We start from the raw sequence: 18,635 nt of genomic DNA on the forward strand, positions 1-18,635 counted from the left end.
GTTTGGGTTGGATGGGACTTTTCAAAGTCATGTAGTCTAAACCCCCTGCAAAGAGCAGGGACATCTTACACTAGATCAGGTTGCTCAGAGCCCCATCCAGCCTGACCTTCAAGGTTTCCAGGGATGGAGCACCTATCACCTCTCTGGGCAATCTGTTCTAGTGTTTCACCACCCTCATTGTAAAAAATCTCTTCCTTATGTCTACTCTGAAATTTGCATATTCACAGTTGTGATAGTGCAGAAATATTTGCAAAGAAGTTCTCATGCAGAGTCTGGTAGCATCGTGTCATTCTCTGGCCAGGGATCAATTCGCCAGTCATAAACACTGGACTAATACCTGCATTTTAATTGCATTATGGAGACATTTTCTTAAATAAATGATCACATTTCCCAGGTAGTCAGTGAAGAGAGATAGACACTTCCATGTGCTTGTGGTCTCCCATAGAAAGCTTTCCAGGCCAAATAGGAAGTATTGGCATTAGACCCTTAAAAATTAGGAAAAAGTTAAGTACGTACTTTGAAATCAAGGAGTCATGCCTGCAACTTTTGTTTTTTATTTTTCTCATAAGGGTTGATGAGGATGACCAATTGTAGCAGTCATTTCATGGCCCTACATTGTTTTGGTTTTGTCAAAGAACAGAAATTATGAATATAGAAGTGGTATGTGGCAACAGGCACATGCTTTGAATGGTCCTTCTCTTTCTCAGAGTAATGTTGTATCTACATGAAGTCATACACACAAACCTGAACTCACTTCAAGATAGCTGCTCTGATGAGTACACGCATTGCAGCTGGATGAATACTAAGCTGTGGTTAGCATCGTACCAAGTTCTGCAGCACCACACTTGGCAAGTGCTGGGCTAATTTGGGTATATATGTGCTGAACTAATCAAATAAAGAATAACCAGATGGTCAAAAGAGGTGATTATCCCACCGCATCCAGCGCCGGTGCGGCCTCACCCCGCGTGCTGTGCGCGGTGCTGGGCCCCGCCATTTCAGAAGGGTGTGAAGGTCCTCGAAGGCGCCCAGAGGAGGGCAACAGCGCTGGTGGGAGGGCGGGAAGGCATGGCCTGCGCGGGGCGGCTGAGGCTCTGGGCTCGTCTGGTTTGGAGCAAAGGGGGCTGAGGGGCGACCTCGCTGCTCTCTGCAGCTTCCTGGGGAGGGGGCGTGGGGAGGGAGGTGCTGATCCCTTCTGCCTGGGATCCGCTGACGGACACGCGGGAAGGGTTCAAAGCTGCGCCAGGGGAGGCTCAGACTGCACGTCAGGAAGCACTTCTTCACCGAGAGGGTGGAACAGGCTTCCTAGAGGTGGTTGATGGACGCCCCAAGCCTGTCAGTCTTTAAAGGGACATTTGGACAATGCCCTTAGCAGCATGCTTTAACCTTTGGTCAGTCCTGATGTGGTCAGGTAGTTGGACTAGATGCTCATTGTAGGTCAGTTCCAACTGAAATAGTCTATTCTGTTCTATTCAGCTACAGGCTGCAGGGTTGGCAGATGCCCACGCTGTGTGTCAGGCTGTGATACTAACACTTCTACACTGCACAAAAGACAGCTTGACCCATTTTTCAAATTTGGCTTCCTACAGATATAGTCATCTGCATATATGCACATAAAAAGAATTTAAATGTTGCCTCATTGTACATAAGGAATTAGAAAATGCTGGATTTCATTTTAACAGCATGTTAATCTGGTTTATGGATTTGTTTAATGCGTCCCCCTCTGTCCCCTGCCATTTTTCCTGACAGACCTTTTGCGGTGGCCACAAATCAGCACGTGCAGATCACCTGAACTGGAGACATTTTCATGTTATTGGACTGATGGAAATTTTTATAACCTCACTGCTCCAGGAACAATACAGCTATTGTACATGAAAAGGTAATAATACAGAAAGAACAAAAGAAAGAGGAAAAGACAGAGAATGCTGTGCCTGTTAGCTCATTGCTGTTAATTTTTTTGTTATGGTATGAGCCACACTGGTTTTAAGGGCATAAAACTGTGGTTTAAGTGCATATTTTTCAGTGTCAAAATTTCTTGTTCATTATTAGGCAATCTGCAGCAACAAGCATTACTTGGCAGATATTTAAGAACACCTTCTTAATAAATATAGGTCCAGGTTGCAGATTCCAAAACTGAAAACTGTATGGCTTGGAAAATGAGTTTTTAACAGGGAACTTAAGTTTATCCCTTACCAACCTAACTTGCAACTGTGAGATTCCTTATACCTATGCTCATATGTGGAGTTTGGATACAAGCCCATTTCAAATTTGTATTAAAATTTTATAAAGCTCCCATTGATCAGTTGCTAGATTGAATGTGCACATCCAGGTGAAAAGGCGACTCTGAGACTGGGGATTTCATTTCATTGAGCCTTGATAAATCCTGATTCACATTCCACTTAAGCTTTTGTAATTTTCAGTTTGTTACAATGATTAGCCTGAAAGAGGTCATAGAGATTACCAGGCTATCAAGGAAAATAGGCCTTTTGTTCACAGGAATAAGAGGGTGTGAGTTCCTATGCACTTTAATATATTGGTTTTCAACCTTTTTGGAATCTACAGACACTTTCTACTTGTGATGGTACAGTTGCTTAGAAAACTTAAGCCTAGTGGCAAGGCTGGCTTGCTTACTCTTCTGAGACCTCTCAGAAATACAGGGATCCAAGTTAAAACCACTGTTTAAGTTTAAATATTTAGGTAACAGTTGTCAGTGGCATGTACCGTGGGGTACAAACTTTAGAAATTAATTAAACTATGATAAAGCAGTACCACGCAGGTTGAGCCAACCACATATTAAGTCTTTGTCCTGGAAATTAGAATACCTCAGTAAAAGATGTGAGTTCAACATCCACATTAAAAATATTTCTGTTTCATTTCAATATGCAAGCATATTTAAGGCTCAGAACTGAACTCTTATTTATCATTTAACCCAGTCTCCTACTTAACACAAGCCATAGTGTCTTAACTGTCAGTATCTAGTCCTAACTCTGGCAGAGCTACAGCACTTCCTTTAGAAAAAGTGTCTGGTCTCACCAGCTAAGCACAAAACCAGTGCTTATTGGAAGAAATACTTCTTAATTTATGTAGCATCTGCCTTTTTACTTCTTAAGCACCCACTCCAGTATTGAAGGCTGCACTTGGCATAATTGATTTAGCTTAATCCTCCTTCTGTACAGCTTCATTGGCTCTTGGTAAGAAAAGGCACTTATGATATATTTTTAACAGACCACAACAGTAATTTTTTAAAAGATCCCTGTTTGGGCTGAGAGATAGTATCAAAGAACAGCAACAGCAGACATGTTCACTATGAGATCATTTTTTTTCTAAAGTGACTTCAGAAATACTGAATAAATGTCTGTCACTTTTCCTGTAGACTGTTTCTGACAATTTGGTCATTGCCACTTTACTTTAATTGAAGACTTGTTTAGTTTTGAACCTGGTGAGTAGTTTCAGCTTGGACACATTGAAATGACAAGTAGCAGTGTTTCTCAGTCTGAGGGTTCATGGCACTTTTTATAACTCTGCTGGTTTGTCTTTTTGTAAGAGATTAAATGAATGTGGTGTTTCCTGCTGCCGTTCTTTTATGTACAGAGAACATTATGAATTTTTGAACAAAAAGGGTTCTCGCCAGTAGTTCCAAGCCTGTGTTTTAGAAGTTCTGTTTCCCAAGGAATGTAGACCTTCCTTACTTAGAGCACTGTATTTCTGTTCGCTTTGTCACATCCTGCAGTCCTGGGTTGGTTTGTGCCGAGTCTCTTGCAGCATCCACCCTTGGGCACTTCCCTGGGTGAGCAATAAATGCTCCAGTGCTTACATCCCAATTAGTGCCCCAGAGCAACTCACTCCCCTGTCTTTGACTGTGCAGTTGGTGCAGGACTGATCTGCCATAAGGACTGGCTTTCACTGTTTCAGACCTCGTTATGTAGATGGCTATCTTCCTGCATTTGCCTGAATAGCAGTTGCTTAAATGTATATCAAATTTACCTCAGTCATTAGCACCTACCAGCGTAGCAAGATGTGCTCTCTGACTGTTCTTTTGAAGCACCATCCAAAGCATAGAAATGCCGCTGACACTACATGAGAACCTAAATTCATTTATGCAGGTTGCTTGCATAGTGGTTTGGTTTCATTGTAAATTACAGTCAATACTGACATGTTTTTCTCACTTCCATGTAAGTTATGACTTATCAATAATGCGTCTTGTAACATCTGTAATTTGTACTTTGTAAGATCTGTAAGTTCCTCTCTCACGTATATTACATTTTTGTTGTCATTCTAGGAATGATGAGGACTGGAAAGAATGCCCTGATTATATCACTGCAGGAGAAAATAGCTGTTACTTCAACACATCCTACACCTCTATTTGGATACCATATTGTGTTAAGCTTGCCAATAAAGATGAAGTATTTGATGAAAAATGTTTCAGCGTTGATGAAATAGGTATGCTTCCATTACGCATTTTATCTCTGTGTTTTTCTGTCACAATAGGTGTGATGCTATAAGCTTTCATATTAACACTGTATTTAAATTTTCACTCTCCGAAAAGTTAGTTTCTAAGAAATACAAACAAAAGTAAATACATGGTTTCTCTTTCTGAATACCAGTGGTCTCCCAAAAGTGTGCAGATGAGCTTGCCTTTGCTGTCACTCTGAGACCTTTCTAATGGATGCTACAAATACTTGTTCAGTGTGACCCAGGATGGCATTAAAATCTTGATTCTGCAAAGTTCTGGAACCACCTGAATCAACACTTATCTACAGAATCAAGATGTTTAGCATTCCTAAACTAGAATTTGTATTTATTACAGTATGAATTATGACTGTCCGGGACATTGCAGATGTTGCCAGTTGTTAAGAGCAGTGGTGTATATCTATGCAATTAATTTATTCCTGCAAGTGACTACAATACCCACTGCTGTCTTTTCTTCAACTGAGCAAAATTAGACAAATTTTTCGGATACCATAGTTTTTCAATGTACTTCTATATTACTTACTAAATATTTAATTTCCCTTTTTGTGTTACTCCAGTTACTGTTCTTATTTCTAGTAAGAACTCTATATTTAAATGTTGGTGGAGAATTGTGTCTCAGTGTTTTAAAAACTGCTATTGGGAAATGTAGTGTAATAGTTAATACATTCTTCATATTCTTTATTAGTCACTTGGGTGAGATTCATGCAGAGCATGTCTACTGCGAATGGCAGGCTGCCTTCTTGGTACCAAACGTAGTGACTTTTGTCATTTTAGATTTTAATCAGCAAATATGTAGTTAATGTGCTTTTTTAGTCTTGAAATCATTTAACAGTGTGTAGTAAGAATGATCATTTCACATTGAAAACTGGCTGTTTTATTCCAAATACTCTGTTTAAACAGTACTACCTGATCCCCCTGTCCACCTTAACTGGACTCTGCTAAATACTAGTCAGACTGGGATCCATGGGGATATCCAGGTAAGATGGGATCCACCACCAACAGCAGATGTTCAGAAGGGATGGATTACTCTGGAGTATGAATTGCAGTACAAAGAAGTTAATGAGACAAAATGGAAGGAGGTATGAAGCAAATATTTATTATACAATAGTCATAGTACAGTGCAGGCTTGTTCTGTCCCTAACACTTCTGTACTACTATGAAAAGCAACAGGCTTGTAATTGCTAATTAGATGATACCTGAAGTCTTCAACAACATACCTATATTCTTCTGAAGTTTTCTAGCAAGCATTGTAACAATGTGTCAAGATAGTTGGCATGCAGGATGATAATTACAAACCCTGAAATCCTTGTGTTAGACCAGAAAGTATACAAACATCCATAGAAGTGTTTTCCAGGATAAAATATTTCTCTGTTGTTCTCCTAAACCACAGCTATTTGAAACAGTGCATGGTATTTTTAGTAGTTGGAACAGGAATATTTTGCTTGGAAAATGTCACCATGTCAGTCCAAGATTCTTCAGGGTACCTGTAGTTCCTATATTTATAATTATCATTTCAGTAGATTGAAAAAAACCAAACAAACAAAACCAAAACAAAAAAAAAAAAAAAAAGCAGCTTTGAGTTATAACTTAAAATACAATAAGGAAGTAAAAATAATGCAACATAGATAAGGCATACAGATTTCATACCAGACAGCAATGGTAAATTTGTGACTATATGGATAGTCCTTGGAAACATAAAATACATATACCCCAAATCTTTTTAAGTTTTCTTTTTGAAAATCAATTAAGTTCTTGAGCAGTTAGTTTTCCTATTATGGTCAAGAAGCTGTACCCAACTTACCTGAATGGACAGGCTAAGTGCCAGTGTGTTGTGACGTACTTGCATATGGAGAACATTTCCTGAACACCATTTCAGTGCATTAGGAACATCATTTCAAAGCAGAACCCTTCATTTGCTTTCTTATTAACTGAGTTAACTGACAGAAGGAAAGCAACTATTAACGTTACTGGTTTGTTTTAATATACAAAAGGCAAATTTGCAAAAAGCAAATTTACCAATTGAAACATAGTCAGACTGGTTTGCCTGCCTTCATCTGTGAAAGACCTTGGACACCTTCTCACCTTTTATCTTTCTCAATGTTAGCATTTTCTGTTTATCTTACACCTTACTATTAAGTCTACTAAGCCACACAGGCCTATAATGTCTATAACTTTTCCTAATGCTTGTCTAAATTTCTCTCCATACTGGTTTACGCTATACTTACTGTATAGCCTGTATTAAAGCCTATGAAATGAGTTAACTTTAGGTAGTAAATCAATACCCCTTAAGAACTTGAAAATCTGCAGGGTATTTATGGGATTTACAAAAGCAGGTGGCAATACGGAAACCTCTTTGAAAATGCACATGTTTTTTTATAAGCCTTTAGGTATCAATCATATAAATACCCTAATAAAGCTTTGGTTTTGCTCCAGTACCATCAGTAATTCCAGCATGCCTTGAGACTATTTCTTCTCAGGAGAGCAAAGGCTAGAAGATCAGTGTTTCTTCTTTCAGAAAACAGATAAGGAATGGCTGAATACTGTCATTGCCTCAAGAAAAGTAGTACTTTGCATTATGTTGTACTGCAGCCGTATATATTGTAAGTTGTTGTGCCTTTCAGCTTAAGAGCACAACCGTGACATAATTCACTGAGTCACTTACCAGAGCACAAAAAAAGAGATTTCTGAACAAAAACTTGTTCTGGCCTAAGACAATCACCGAACTCTGAATAACAGCATTGGAGAAACAATTTAACTCTTTGCATTCTTTGCTACAAATATCTTCCGTAATGAGTGTTGAAGCAGTACAGAGATAAATGCCTAGTTATATTGTTATTACTAGTTTTTTAGAAAATGGATAATTTTTGACTGCGTTGCCATATGCTTTTACATATAACTGATACAAAACGGATAGAAAGGATTAATTTGTAGTACTTCAGTTCTACTAAGTCTCCCGTTTACTGAGACTTACTTGTAATTTTTGTAGACGTTTTGGGATGAACCTGTTTGATTTTTCAAGTATAGCGTTCATTTTTTTCAGTCCGTTTACTACTTGGGTATAGATAAATTATGAATTGAAAGAGAACTAAAACATTAATTAATAAATTATTATAACAGTAAGTTACAGTGATAAGAGGATCAAATTTATTTTCTGAGAAACTTCCTAAAAACAAGAAAATCCCCATCTTCATATAGCAGGTGTTCACGAGACAGAGCCAAATGTAATCTCTATCACAGTTTGAAAAAATATTGTCATATTTATTAGCTGCTTGCTGGGTATCTTTCTAAAATTCTACCCTTTTATCTTGAAGTGTTGCACATTACATTCTGTCCCCTCTTATGTCTATTCATAGACTAGTTTACTAGTCATAACTAGCAATAGCTATATAGACCCTGTGAGTCTGCTGTGTTTTCTGAACAAGGTGTGGAAACACACATCATCTGAGCAATAGTGAAGAATGACTTCATGGTGAAGTGTCTGTCTATGAAGTGCCTAAAAATGTAGGTGTGATAGGGAATCTTAGAAGTCTAATTTTCCTTTAGTTATTTAGCATATTTTAGATTTAGAACTTTTGACTTATTAAAAAAAAAAAACAAACAAACAAAAAAAAAAACCCAAAAAAACAAAACGCAAGCCCAGATCCATGTAATAAGGGATGAAACTGGCAATCACAGATCAGTCTTCAGTGAAAAGGGCTGGACCAGGGAGGACTCTGCTGGCTGTCTTTATCTTGTTGAGATTTTGCTGGAAAAGGTCTGTTTCACACTGCAGTGAAGGGCAGGGAAGCATGGAATATGGGCTCCAGAGCTGAACACCATCACTGTGTTCATACGGCACTGTGGCTGAGATACAGGGCGTACTGGTTTGAGGGGGCAAAACTCATCTCTCTGCACTGCATTGGATATACAGCCTAGTATCTCCGTGTGTTGTATGGGTGCCCAGCCTTGTGCTACTCCTACCCAGGGTACATCTGAACCTTTCCCTGGTACTGCCCATCTCCCAGTTTTCAGTGTTTTTCTGTTAAAGTTGGTGAAAACCATTGCCTTGGTTGCTGTCATGCCTGGGCCAGCCTCTGCCTCTGTTGCCCCATCCCACTGGGTACTCTCAGTGTCCCAGGGGCTCCAGCTGATCCATGACAAACAGCTGCTCCACAGTCTTGTGTTAAAGCCCTCTTACAGGGCAGGCTCATGCATGCAGCGCAGTGACACATCTCAGTGTAACAGCAAGTTTATTACACTTTCCTTTAGCATGGCAATCACAAGCATCACTCTGTGTACACTGACTCAAGTCCAGCAATGCAGCTGCCTGGTTCCAAGCTCCCCTTTCCATACTTTAAATGAATTTGCTATGTGCTGCCATGCATTATTATTTACCTTTTATCATGTCTCTCTCATATGGCTTTTAGCTTATTTAACCATATGGCAAATGCTATTCATATGTTCAGTTCATGCTGAACCTTCCCCAGTCTATAAATCTTGCTCCATCCAGGTGTCTTGTTAGTTCATTGGTGGACTAGAGACATCCTGCCCATTAATGCATTATCTGTTCTTTAGCAACTCTTGCAATTTCAGGTACACAACTACAGTAATTTTACCTCGTATTTTTCAGGGCTGTAATTTAGCCTGCATACTGCTTTTTCCAAGTGCCGCCATTATTTGGAGTACATAAAATTTTGTGTGGTCCAGCATCCCTAAGAATCTCCACTAATTGTCTTAGAAGGAGAAGGGGGAAAAAACCCAACAAAAAAGCCCCACAACAACAACAAACCGAAACACAACTGCCTGTAAATCTTCAGTGTACTATTTGTGGCTTCACAGCATGAAATAAGTGTGATTTTATTCCCTTCCCAACACTTTCCAACTGGATAGTCTTGAGATGTTAAAAACCTTTGTAGTATAGACCAGTTGATCTCCATGATCTTGTGCTCAGCCACTAGCAGACAAGAGCAGCCTGTGTGGGATCAGTGCCTCCTCCAAAATCCAGCTGGTTGGTTCTCAGAACACTTGAGTCTGGAGCCACCAGGGATCAGAGAACTCCACAGATTGTAGCTACTAACAGAATGTGTCTCAAGTTTAGATTATGCAGCTACAGTGATTATAGGATTGTATTGTTGAAGCTTCCTTCAAATCCCCAATGGCTGCTGTTTTCCAGGTGTTTTAATTCTTAGCCCTTGATGAGTTCTGCCAGTGTCATCCTTGATTCTGAAACAGAAGTAGAATTATATCTGCCACATGGATTTCTATTTTGTGCTCATTTTCCTTACTTTTTTTACACTTGTGTCGGGCGGTTAGAGCTAAAATACATACTCTAGAGGAGTAATAGAAGAAGAGAAAGATTTCACATATTAAGACCTCCAATGTGACTTCCTACATTGTTTGATGTGCGGCAGTATCTAAGTGTGTTGTAGTTAATATAGAAGTCTCAAGACCAGCAATCTGATGCCAGCTCTCACAGAGTCTCCATTATCACATTTTATATATAGGTAAGGATTTTGGGAGCTATGCAGTGTTCCCCAAATAAGTGCATTTGTAAGATGCAATGCATCTGGTTAGAAGGCCTTTAAATCTTTTTTCTTCTTAAAATTAATTCAGTAGGGGAGATTGATTGCACAAGTTTTAACACTCCTGTGTTATTTTAACAAGCTTTTTGGCATTGTGAAGTCAGTAATGTGGTGTTATAACAGTACAAAGGATTTACATTACTTCAGGTGTTTAATTCTGAAATCAAGAAGCAGTGTAAAACTGCCAGTACAGCTCAAACAAGTAAATCACAGTCCTTCTGTCTTTACAGTTAGAACCCAGGCTCTCGACAATGGTTCCACTGTACTCTCTGAAGATGGGAAGAGATTATGAGATACGAGTCCGATCAAGACAACGTACCTCCGAAAAATTTGGGGAGTTCAGTGAAGTCCTTTATGTATCTTTTTCTCAAACAGGCATTGAATTTGTTCATTGTGCTGAAGGTAAATAAGCGAAGTGTTTTTATAACCATGCTTTTTGTCTTTTCAGTGGTGTTGGGGGTTCATTTTCTCCTTTCCATTGACATTGTATGCGTGGCTAGATTGATAATTCAGCCTACTGCATGAAAATCATTTGGTGAGATTGAGAAAGTACAAGTTCTAAATACAAGTTCAGTAGTCAACTCAGCAAGACTGTTTCACATCTCATCAGAGAGCAAAAATACAGATAGCTTTAAGAATAAGAAAACAGTAACTGCCTGCACATCTTATAGAGCCTGAAATACAGTTAAATCTCATACTTCATTGTCTAAAATGGGCACTCTGGTAGCAAAGAATTGTCATTTTTATTGAAGTGTTGTATTGCTGGCTGTTATCAGAATGATAACAAAATGCTCTTCTGGTCTGCCCAATACTATCATGGACAGTGAGTGTTCTGATTCTTGCTTCTGGCTTGTACTTGTTCGTAAAGTGCTATAAAGACAGAAGAGGAAACAGCCATTGATCACCACATTTCTTTCTGTGGAAAGAATGAGACAGTGCCTTTTCCTAAAGCATTCTCAGCTCTGAGCTACTGACTAAATTAATTCTTCAAAATACGAGCTCTTCACATTATTGTGAAAGCAAAAATGAAGCTGCTTCACTTAATTTTCCAGGGTATTAGTGAAGGTTTAAATAAAACCACCCCGTAACTCTTTCATCTTTCAAAATCTTGCTAGTGCCCTTTTTAACTCTTTGTATTACAAGTTTTCATTCTTAACTTACATGAACAGCTAATGTTCTGGACACGTGGCTTTATTTTATTAACTCCAGCTGCATTAAGTTGTCCAGGTTTTCACATGAACAAAATTAAAATACCATGAAAATCTAAGATCTCCCTACAAGCACAGTTTTCTTCAGTCACTACAGCACAGATTCTGCAAGTTGATCAATGTCCATACATCTCACACAGCAGCAGTGATCTGATTTGATTGAGAATTTATTCTTTCTTGTTTTGTATATCAACACAGAATTACAATTTATATTTTCTGTGTATTAAACATTTAAAGTAGTTAAAATCAAATGCAATATTCTAACTTTTTGAAGCAGCTGGAAATTCACAGATCTTACTGACATGACAAGGAGTTACTGGTTCTCCATTAAAACAGGGACCTGTTAACACAGACTTATCCAGATAGAACTGTATACTCATGCTTGAAAACTTGTCCAGTCAAAATCTAAGCTGTGAACACAGGGCTAAAGCTCATACCTGAATTTTATATTGCTTTCTTTTCCCTGAAAGGGTGTTATATTTATATTCATGTATAGAATTCTAAAGCTTTCTGTCACTATTCCTTGGCCCAAAAAATGAGTGAAGTTTGCATGGAAAACTTAAAATTGGGAACAAATGAGGAGAACCTAAGACAAGAATAAATTTCTTTATACTTTGTATACTACAGTGGCAGCTTAAGTATAATGGAATTCCCAGCATTTAAAAGATAAACCATTTCGTTTAGCAGCATTGTTCTTCATTCCTACTAAATGCTATTTCTCAATAACCTAAATTCTTTGTAGCTACCTGCAAGGTAAATAAAAGGGAGGTATTTTTTTTTCAGTTGATAGTTCACAATGTAGTTAAAGTTTGGCCTTCAGAAAGAAGAGTAGTATGCTTTTTGACACCATCATATTTTAGTTTCTGTGAGAGAAGAATAGTTCATCTATGATTTACTATGCTATTAATAATCTTTCAGCTTGGGCAAACAAGCAGTAACATGATCTGCAGCATTATATACCATCAAGACTATTGGTAGCATGTTCCAAATAGGCAGTATGTTCCTCATGGCTGGTTTTGCTACATATATTATCTATACTAAGATCTTGTTTGTATTTAAAAACTCAATCTGTTTTCACAAGGAGTCTCAGTGGACTCACAAATGCAGTATGAAAACCAAAAGGGTATTTTTATTTCTGCTTAACAGAGAACTTTCACATTTAAGTAACTAAAAATTCTACTGTCCGTATTTACCGCTTTGGAATCCTCAGGTAGTGAAAGAGAAAGATGAAATTAATGCAACAGAGATGCAGATTCCTGCTAATATCTTTTTGTTCTAATGCTTCAGAAATTGAGTTTCCATGGTTCTTAGTTGTTATCTTCGGAGCATGTGGGCTGGCCGTAACAGTGATCTTCATCCTGCTGTCTAAACAACCAAGGTAGAGAGTTTTATTTGTCAGATTTTATGTACTTGTAGCTTAGAAAATAGGGTGCTTCAATTGTTTCAAATCTGGGGGGCTAGAAATTATTTTGAAAATTGTTATCCGTTCTCATAAGCTGTAAGGACTCTGGCATATGTACATACTGGGCCTTCAGTGGTAGGAATCTGATTATGTTGACAGCTCCTTCCTTTTGAATTGCAGAAAATTTTATTCTGTAGTATTTACATAGTTAATTTACTTAGGCTTTGAAGGGGATTGTTTTTTTAGTCTGTTCAAATTTTGTAAATACTCTTTTTACCCACATACTGGTCAAAAGTTTCACACAAACGTCTGTATTTGTTGTTGTTCTTAGACTGTTTCATTACTCTATTTCTTCATAGAGCCAAGGGAAAGAGCTTGAGTCATAGGTAGATACTTGGTCTCTGTGGATAGGGTGCAGCTTCTATAAAGAACATGAATAGAATAAAACAAAGCACAGGATTGTATCTTTTATAAAAATTATAAAATTGTGTCACATATAAAAATGAAACATACATAAAAATGACAAAATGGTCTCAAAATGAATTCATCCCCTAATATGGATGTTCAGGGATAGGTTTTGACAAAATAATTTAGCTGGGGTGTCATACCAATACTGTCCTAGACTGTGAAGTAACAGCATGGTCAAATCCCATGATGTTGTTGGTGCAAATCCATGCATGTTGTCGGTGGTCTTGTATATATACTTTGAAAATGAACACTGAGGCGTATTGCACACCTCAGCATAAAAACAAGCCATTGAAATGAAAACAATATAGTGCAGGTGGAGCAGCTCTAAAAAAACAATGTAGGCAAGTGGCACTATGCTTTGGCAGAGCTTAATGTCAGGAAGCTACTCCCTGCAATAGTATCCCGATCCCAGGGTTAAGAGCAAGGCTGCTGATAACAATGCATGACAAAAGCTTCATGTGTCAGAATGGGGCGAGAACAACTCTCATGTGGGACCAGGAGCTCACCAAGGTCAGCACACTGAGCAAGGAGTGGCACAGTCACAAAAGATCCTGTAGGGCTGATGCATGTCTCTGATCAGAGCTTATTCCCCATGCTAATCATGGCTGCTGGAGGAGGCTTTTCTCCACTGAAGACCCTTCATTTGGAAAGTTTTTTCTGGACCTATGGGCCTGCACCGTTTCCTTCAAACTGGTGCATGCGGTGGTAGGAGTGGCAGTGTATTCTGCAGAGGAGCAGGCTGCGTGGGCTTCCCATAATGCAAAATATCCAGGCTCGGCTTCCCCCTGTATCTGAAAAGATACCAATTCATCCTCAGTTTTGATCTCATCAGATCTGAACCAGGCTTCCTAGGACAGGTGCCGTACGGTTAGGCCATACTCTTAGATTTGAGAGATGCAGGCTTGAATTATGGAAGGCTGAGAAGAGAGCAGAGCATAGTTCTCCTGAATGATTTCTCCAGGCAGTGAGTGATAAAATCCTTTGTGTCATTAGAAGAGTCCCCAATCCTGTCAGAACAGCGTATTTGTGGATTCAAGTGTAAGTACAAATCTGAAACTGGTACCCTGACAGCCCACCCAGTATAAAATCACCGGATTTCTAGCTCTCATTGAGGCTTGCTGGGCAGAACTTTGAGGGTCTACCAAAAAGAAAAGCAGCTGGGGAATTTGGGCCTTCCATAGTTTGGCAGAAGGTGCCTAAATTTCTCTCTGGCACTCTTAAGTCTCCTCTGATCCTCTCTGGACCTCACTAAGGTCACTAACAATGCAGCAAAACTAATGTTTGGATTTGGATTTACCATCCCCACAGCTTACTTTCTAAAACGGGCAAATAGCCCCATATAAAGAGAATGTTGAATTTTCCTTTTGAGAACTACGGTTTATCCGTTTGCAAAAGAAGCAGGGAGGTAAAGTAGAGGAGATAGACATGGCCTGCTATTGTTGGATTATTACTAATGGAAAATCATCCTTCTGATTGGGTTTTCTTGTTGGGTTTGGGCTTTTTTTGTCCCCTCAAAAATCAGAAATCCACTTTATGAAGGATCAGAGTAATACATATTTCCACAGTATGTACATGCATAAGCCAGTTACTAGTCCTTCCTCTGCAAGAGTTATTACTAGGTATTACTGTCATTATTACATATTGTTACGTTAGTAATTCAGAAAACAGAAGTGTCATAGAGATGGCAAAACACTAGCCTAAATTTTTGCAGTTGTGTTTCTGTTTTATTTATTAGTTCTAAAGTCATTCACTCTTTTCACCAACTCCCTTTTCCTGTTCCCCTATTTAAATTTATTTGGCTTATGCAAAACTACTCTGCCCCTGGAAAGAAGGATTTGGGAAAGTCACTCTGCACCCTGAGGCTCCTGTCAGATTCCTTTGAAAATTACTTAAAAAGGGAAACTATTGACAGACCTCTAGGAATTTATTCTGTTTCTATAGAGCATTAAATTATCAAAGACCAGATTCCAAAATGGATTCCCACATAAATGTATATGATTTCAACAAGGAAGGTGGCAGAAAACTTCGGTTTTAATTTGCAATGACAGAAAAGAATCATTCTTTTCCTTAGGACTATTTGAAATTGAATCTTCAGATGTTTCAGTTTTGAAGTAATTAAGTATAAGTGCAATGTAAGGCTCTCTTATTTCTGACTTCCTCAAAAAGGACTACTGTCAATTAAAAGCCATCTTTTTTTTTTCCAGAATAAAAATGCTCATATTTCCTCCTGTGCCTGTTCCAAAGATTAAAGGGATCGACCCAGATCTCTTGAAGGTAATACTCTAAACTCTAAAGGTGCTCTAAACTCTACAGTGGGAATCACTGTAGTAGTAGCAGGTGACAATTGTTGTCCCAGGCAGAAAAATTTTGTAGAAAAATTATGACACGGGGAGAGTTGCCACAGAATTATTTTCATAAAATAATAAAAAAACCCTTGCAATTATGACATCAGCTTTGCTTAAGTTAACATCATAAAAAGCACAAACATTTTCATTATTTCCTTTATGACATTCATTTTCTGTTGCTTTATAGAAAGGAAAGCTAGATGAAGTGAACTCCATCTTAGCCAGCCACGACAGCTACAAGTCACAGCTATACAATGATGACTTGTGGGTTGAGTTTATTGAGTTGGACATAGAAGACCCTGATGAAAAGAACAGAGTCTCAGATACTGACAGGCTCCTGAGTGAAGGTCATCTGAAATCACACAGTTGCTTGGGAGCGAAAGATGACGATTCTGGACGGGCCAGTTGTTGTGAACCAGATATTCCAGAGACAGACTTCAGTGCAAGTGACACATGTGATGCCATCTCTGATATTGATCAGTTCAAAAAGGGAACTGAAAAAGAAGAGGATCTCTTGTGCCTTGATAGAAGAGATAATGATGAGTCACTTCCAACCCTTGCCAATACAGACACCCAACGGCCACATATGAGTACTCAGTCCCAAAATAGCCAGCCATGGCCACCTTTTGCAGGCAGCATTGACCTAGCTAGTCCATCAGTCCATACCCAGCTAAGTAACCAGAATTCATTGACAAATACTGACTTCTATGCGCAAGTGAGTGATATTACTCCAGCAGGCAGTGTTGTACTTTCACCAGGGCAGAAATCCAAGGTGGGGAGAGCAAAATGTGAAGGCTGCACAAGACAAAACTTCACCATGGACAGTGCCTACTTCTGTGAGGCAGATGTGAAAAAATGTATTGCTGTAACTTCCCATGAAGAGTATGAGCCGCATGTTCAGGAGCAAAGCTGTAACGAGGATGCTTACTTCACCGCAGAGAGCCTTACCACTACCGGTGTCAATCTTGGAACTTCAACAGCAGAAACCCCAAACTCAGAGATGCCTGTCCCAGACTATACGTCTATTCATATCGTTCATTCTCCACAAGGCCTTGTGCTGAATGCAACTGCAGTGCCTGTGCCAGACAAGGAATTCAACGTGTCTTGTGGCTATGTGAGCACAGACCAGCTGAACAAAATCATGCCGTAGCTCTTCTTTGACTAGATGTGTGCAGTATTTCACAGCAGAGAGTCAACTCGGGCTTGTATGCTGAAACCAAAATGAAGTCTACAAGTTTTTCGTGGTTCTTATAATTCTGTCTGCAATGTTGAAACATAAAATATTCATCAAAATATTCCTATTGTGTTCTGTAAATATTATCTATGAATTTGTCTTGAGAGTGTTTTACTAGCAGTGACTGTCTTGTTCTTGTGGGTGTTGATTTTTGTGATAGTAAACATTGAAATTACTATGTTTAATGTACAGTAAATCATGCATTTTGATAAAGCTAAAAATCAGGTGGTTTAAAGTCTAAAAACTTAGTAAAAACTGTGCTGTTGGCAGAGATCTTTATATCAATAATTAGGAACTGAACATATAGGTGAAAAAACAAGTAGATTGAATAAATAACACATCTATTTTGACTTATATAAATTAATAAAATCTATTTTAATATTTTAGTCATAAAGTATAATGTTTTCTATTAACTACACACTGTAGTACAGTTATGAAGACCCATGTAAGGAAAGTAATTGCTGCAATGTTAAAAAGGAGTTTTCTGTTTTATAAAAGTTTTGTTCACAGCAAAAAGAAAAAATAGATTTTTACAGAACCATTTTGTACCTCCAAAGAAACCTGTAGAGAAATTTTGAAATATTGTAGAAACTTAAAGTAACAGATTCTATTACTTTCTTATGGTAACTAATATAGAAATATACATTCGATTTAAAGTTTTGTAGAAAACTTTAAAATAGACAAAATATTTGGGCAAATTATTCTGGTTTTTATCAGATTCTGGTTAATGCTACTAATATACTTTTTTACAAGTAAAATGTTGTTGACCACTATACTTTCACTGAAAATTTTTGAGAACACAGGAATAACCTCTGGTGACTTAGCAGCATGATCTCTTCACATTTGACCAACTTCTGAAGCCCTCCTACAACCAAAAGTGTCACTACATTTATTAGTTTGTGTCACATAAAGTCTTGATTAAAACAACAAAATAAGGACTTCAGGAGTTAGCCAGCAGTTCATTTTTAAAGATATAACAGGATTAGAAGACTTCAGTAGAACTAGAGAATTGGATACAGTATTGTTCAAAAGTGTTTTTTATTTTTTGCAGCCTAACAGCATCTTCTACAACTGTGTTAGGCAGACTTTCAGAAGGAGAGGAGAGAAACCTGAAACTTGGTGGGAAAGCCATCTTTTTTCTTACATTTATTAAGAACTTGACAGAGCTTTGCAATGAACTATTGCTGCTTCGGAAGTTACCTTCCTAGGCCATGGTTTCATCATAGCAGGGTTCTTCTTACAAAGCAGGCAGGGATGTTGATTTCTTTTTTCTGACCTGAACAGGAGTGTATGAAGTGCAGCGAATGCTGGTCTTGCTCATGATGTCTCCCACTGAACTCACCAATGCTGTCTTTGTGACCAAGGGCTACAGGACTGGGCCCAGCTATTGGGTGGGATTTTTGAGTTTAGCACGTACTTTATGGTAAATGTGCATTAGATATTCTGCTCATTTGCTGCTATATTTTTCTAACAGCTACATTATTTAGTTTCATATAAAATTCCATAGATGGTAGACACTAATACAAGTAATGCCTATGTGTGTTTGGAACAAGTTTCCTACTCTGTTTCTATTGCCAAAAATAGTTAAAATACCTCAGTCAAACTCAGAATGTCATTTTGGTACTTTACTGGTCACACAAGCCATTATACGCTGGTCAGAAGATGTATCTTTCGGTTTCTATTTAACTTTACTTATGTCAGTGTTTTGTTTGTTTTTCTCAAAGTTTAATAAATGTATTGTCTTCGATTTGTCCTGACACAGCGTGTTTTATTGCAGATAATTATTTCAATGGAAAATAGAGGGTTTATGAGGAGAAATCAAGTATTTCTCATTTAATAAAGCTGAATGCAGCTTTTCTTAGAATACAAGCAATGCCTAATAGGATCAGTGTTTTCACTGATTGATATGTCTGTAGTTAAAAGTAGAAGCATGGACCTAAATTTATAGAT

The 18,635-nt window shown here is 38.2% G+C and overlaps 1 protein-coding gene across 11 annotated transcripts in view; it reads left to right on the top strand.

Annotated features, from left to right (window-relative positions):
- Positions 1-18,432, top strand: part of GHR (growth hormone receptor) — a 125,488-nt gene extending 107,056 nt beyond the window's left edge. For all 11 annotated transcript variants that reach the window (XM_055698575.1, XM_055698576.1, XM_055698579.1 and 8 more), the window contains 7 exons: positions 1,747-1,876; positions 4,277-4,437; positions 5,368-5,546; positions 10,259-10,430; positions 12,524-12,614; positions 15,311-15,380; positions 15,639-18,432. In XM_055698575.1, coding sequence (XP_055554550.1) covers positions 1,747-1,876; positions 4,277-4,437; positions 5,368-5,546; positions 10,259-10,430; positions 12,524-12,614; positions 15,311-15,380; positions 15,639-16,601 — 1,766 coding nt within the window. In that variant the 3' untranslated portion in view covers positions 16,602-18,432. The remainder of the gene's footprint in view (positions 1-1,746; positions 1,877-4,276; positions 4,438-5,367; positions 5,547-10,258; positions 10,431-12,523; positions 12,615-15,310; positions 15,381-15,638) is intronic.
- The last annotated feature ends 203 nt before the right edge of the window (positions 18,433-18,635 follow it).

This window comes from Falco cherrug, chromosome Z, assembly GCF_023634085.1.
Source record: "Falco cherrug isolate bFalChe1 chromosome Z, bFalChe1.pri, whole genome shotgun sequence".
Lineage (NCBI taxonomy): Eukaryota > Metazoa > Chordata > Aves > Falconiformes > Falconidae > Falco > Falco cherrug.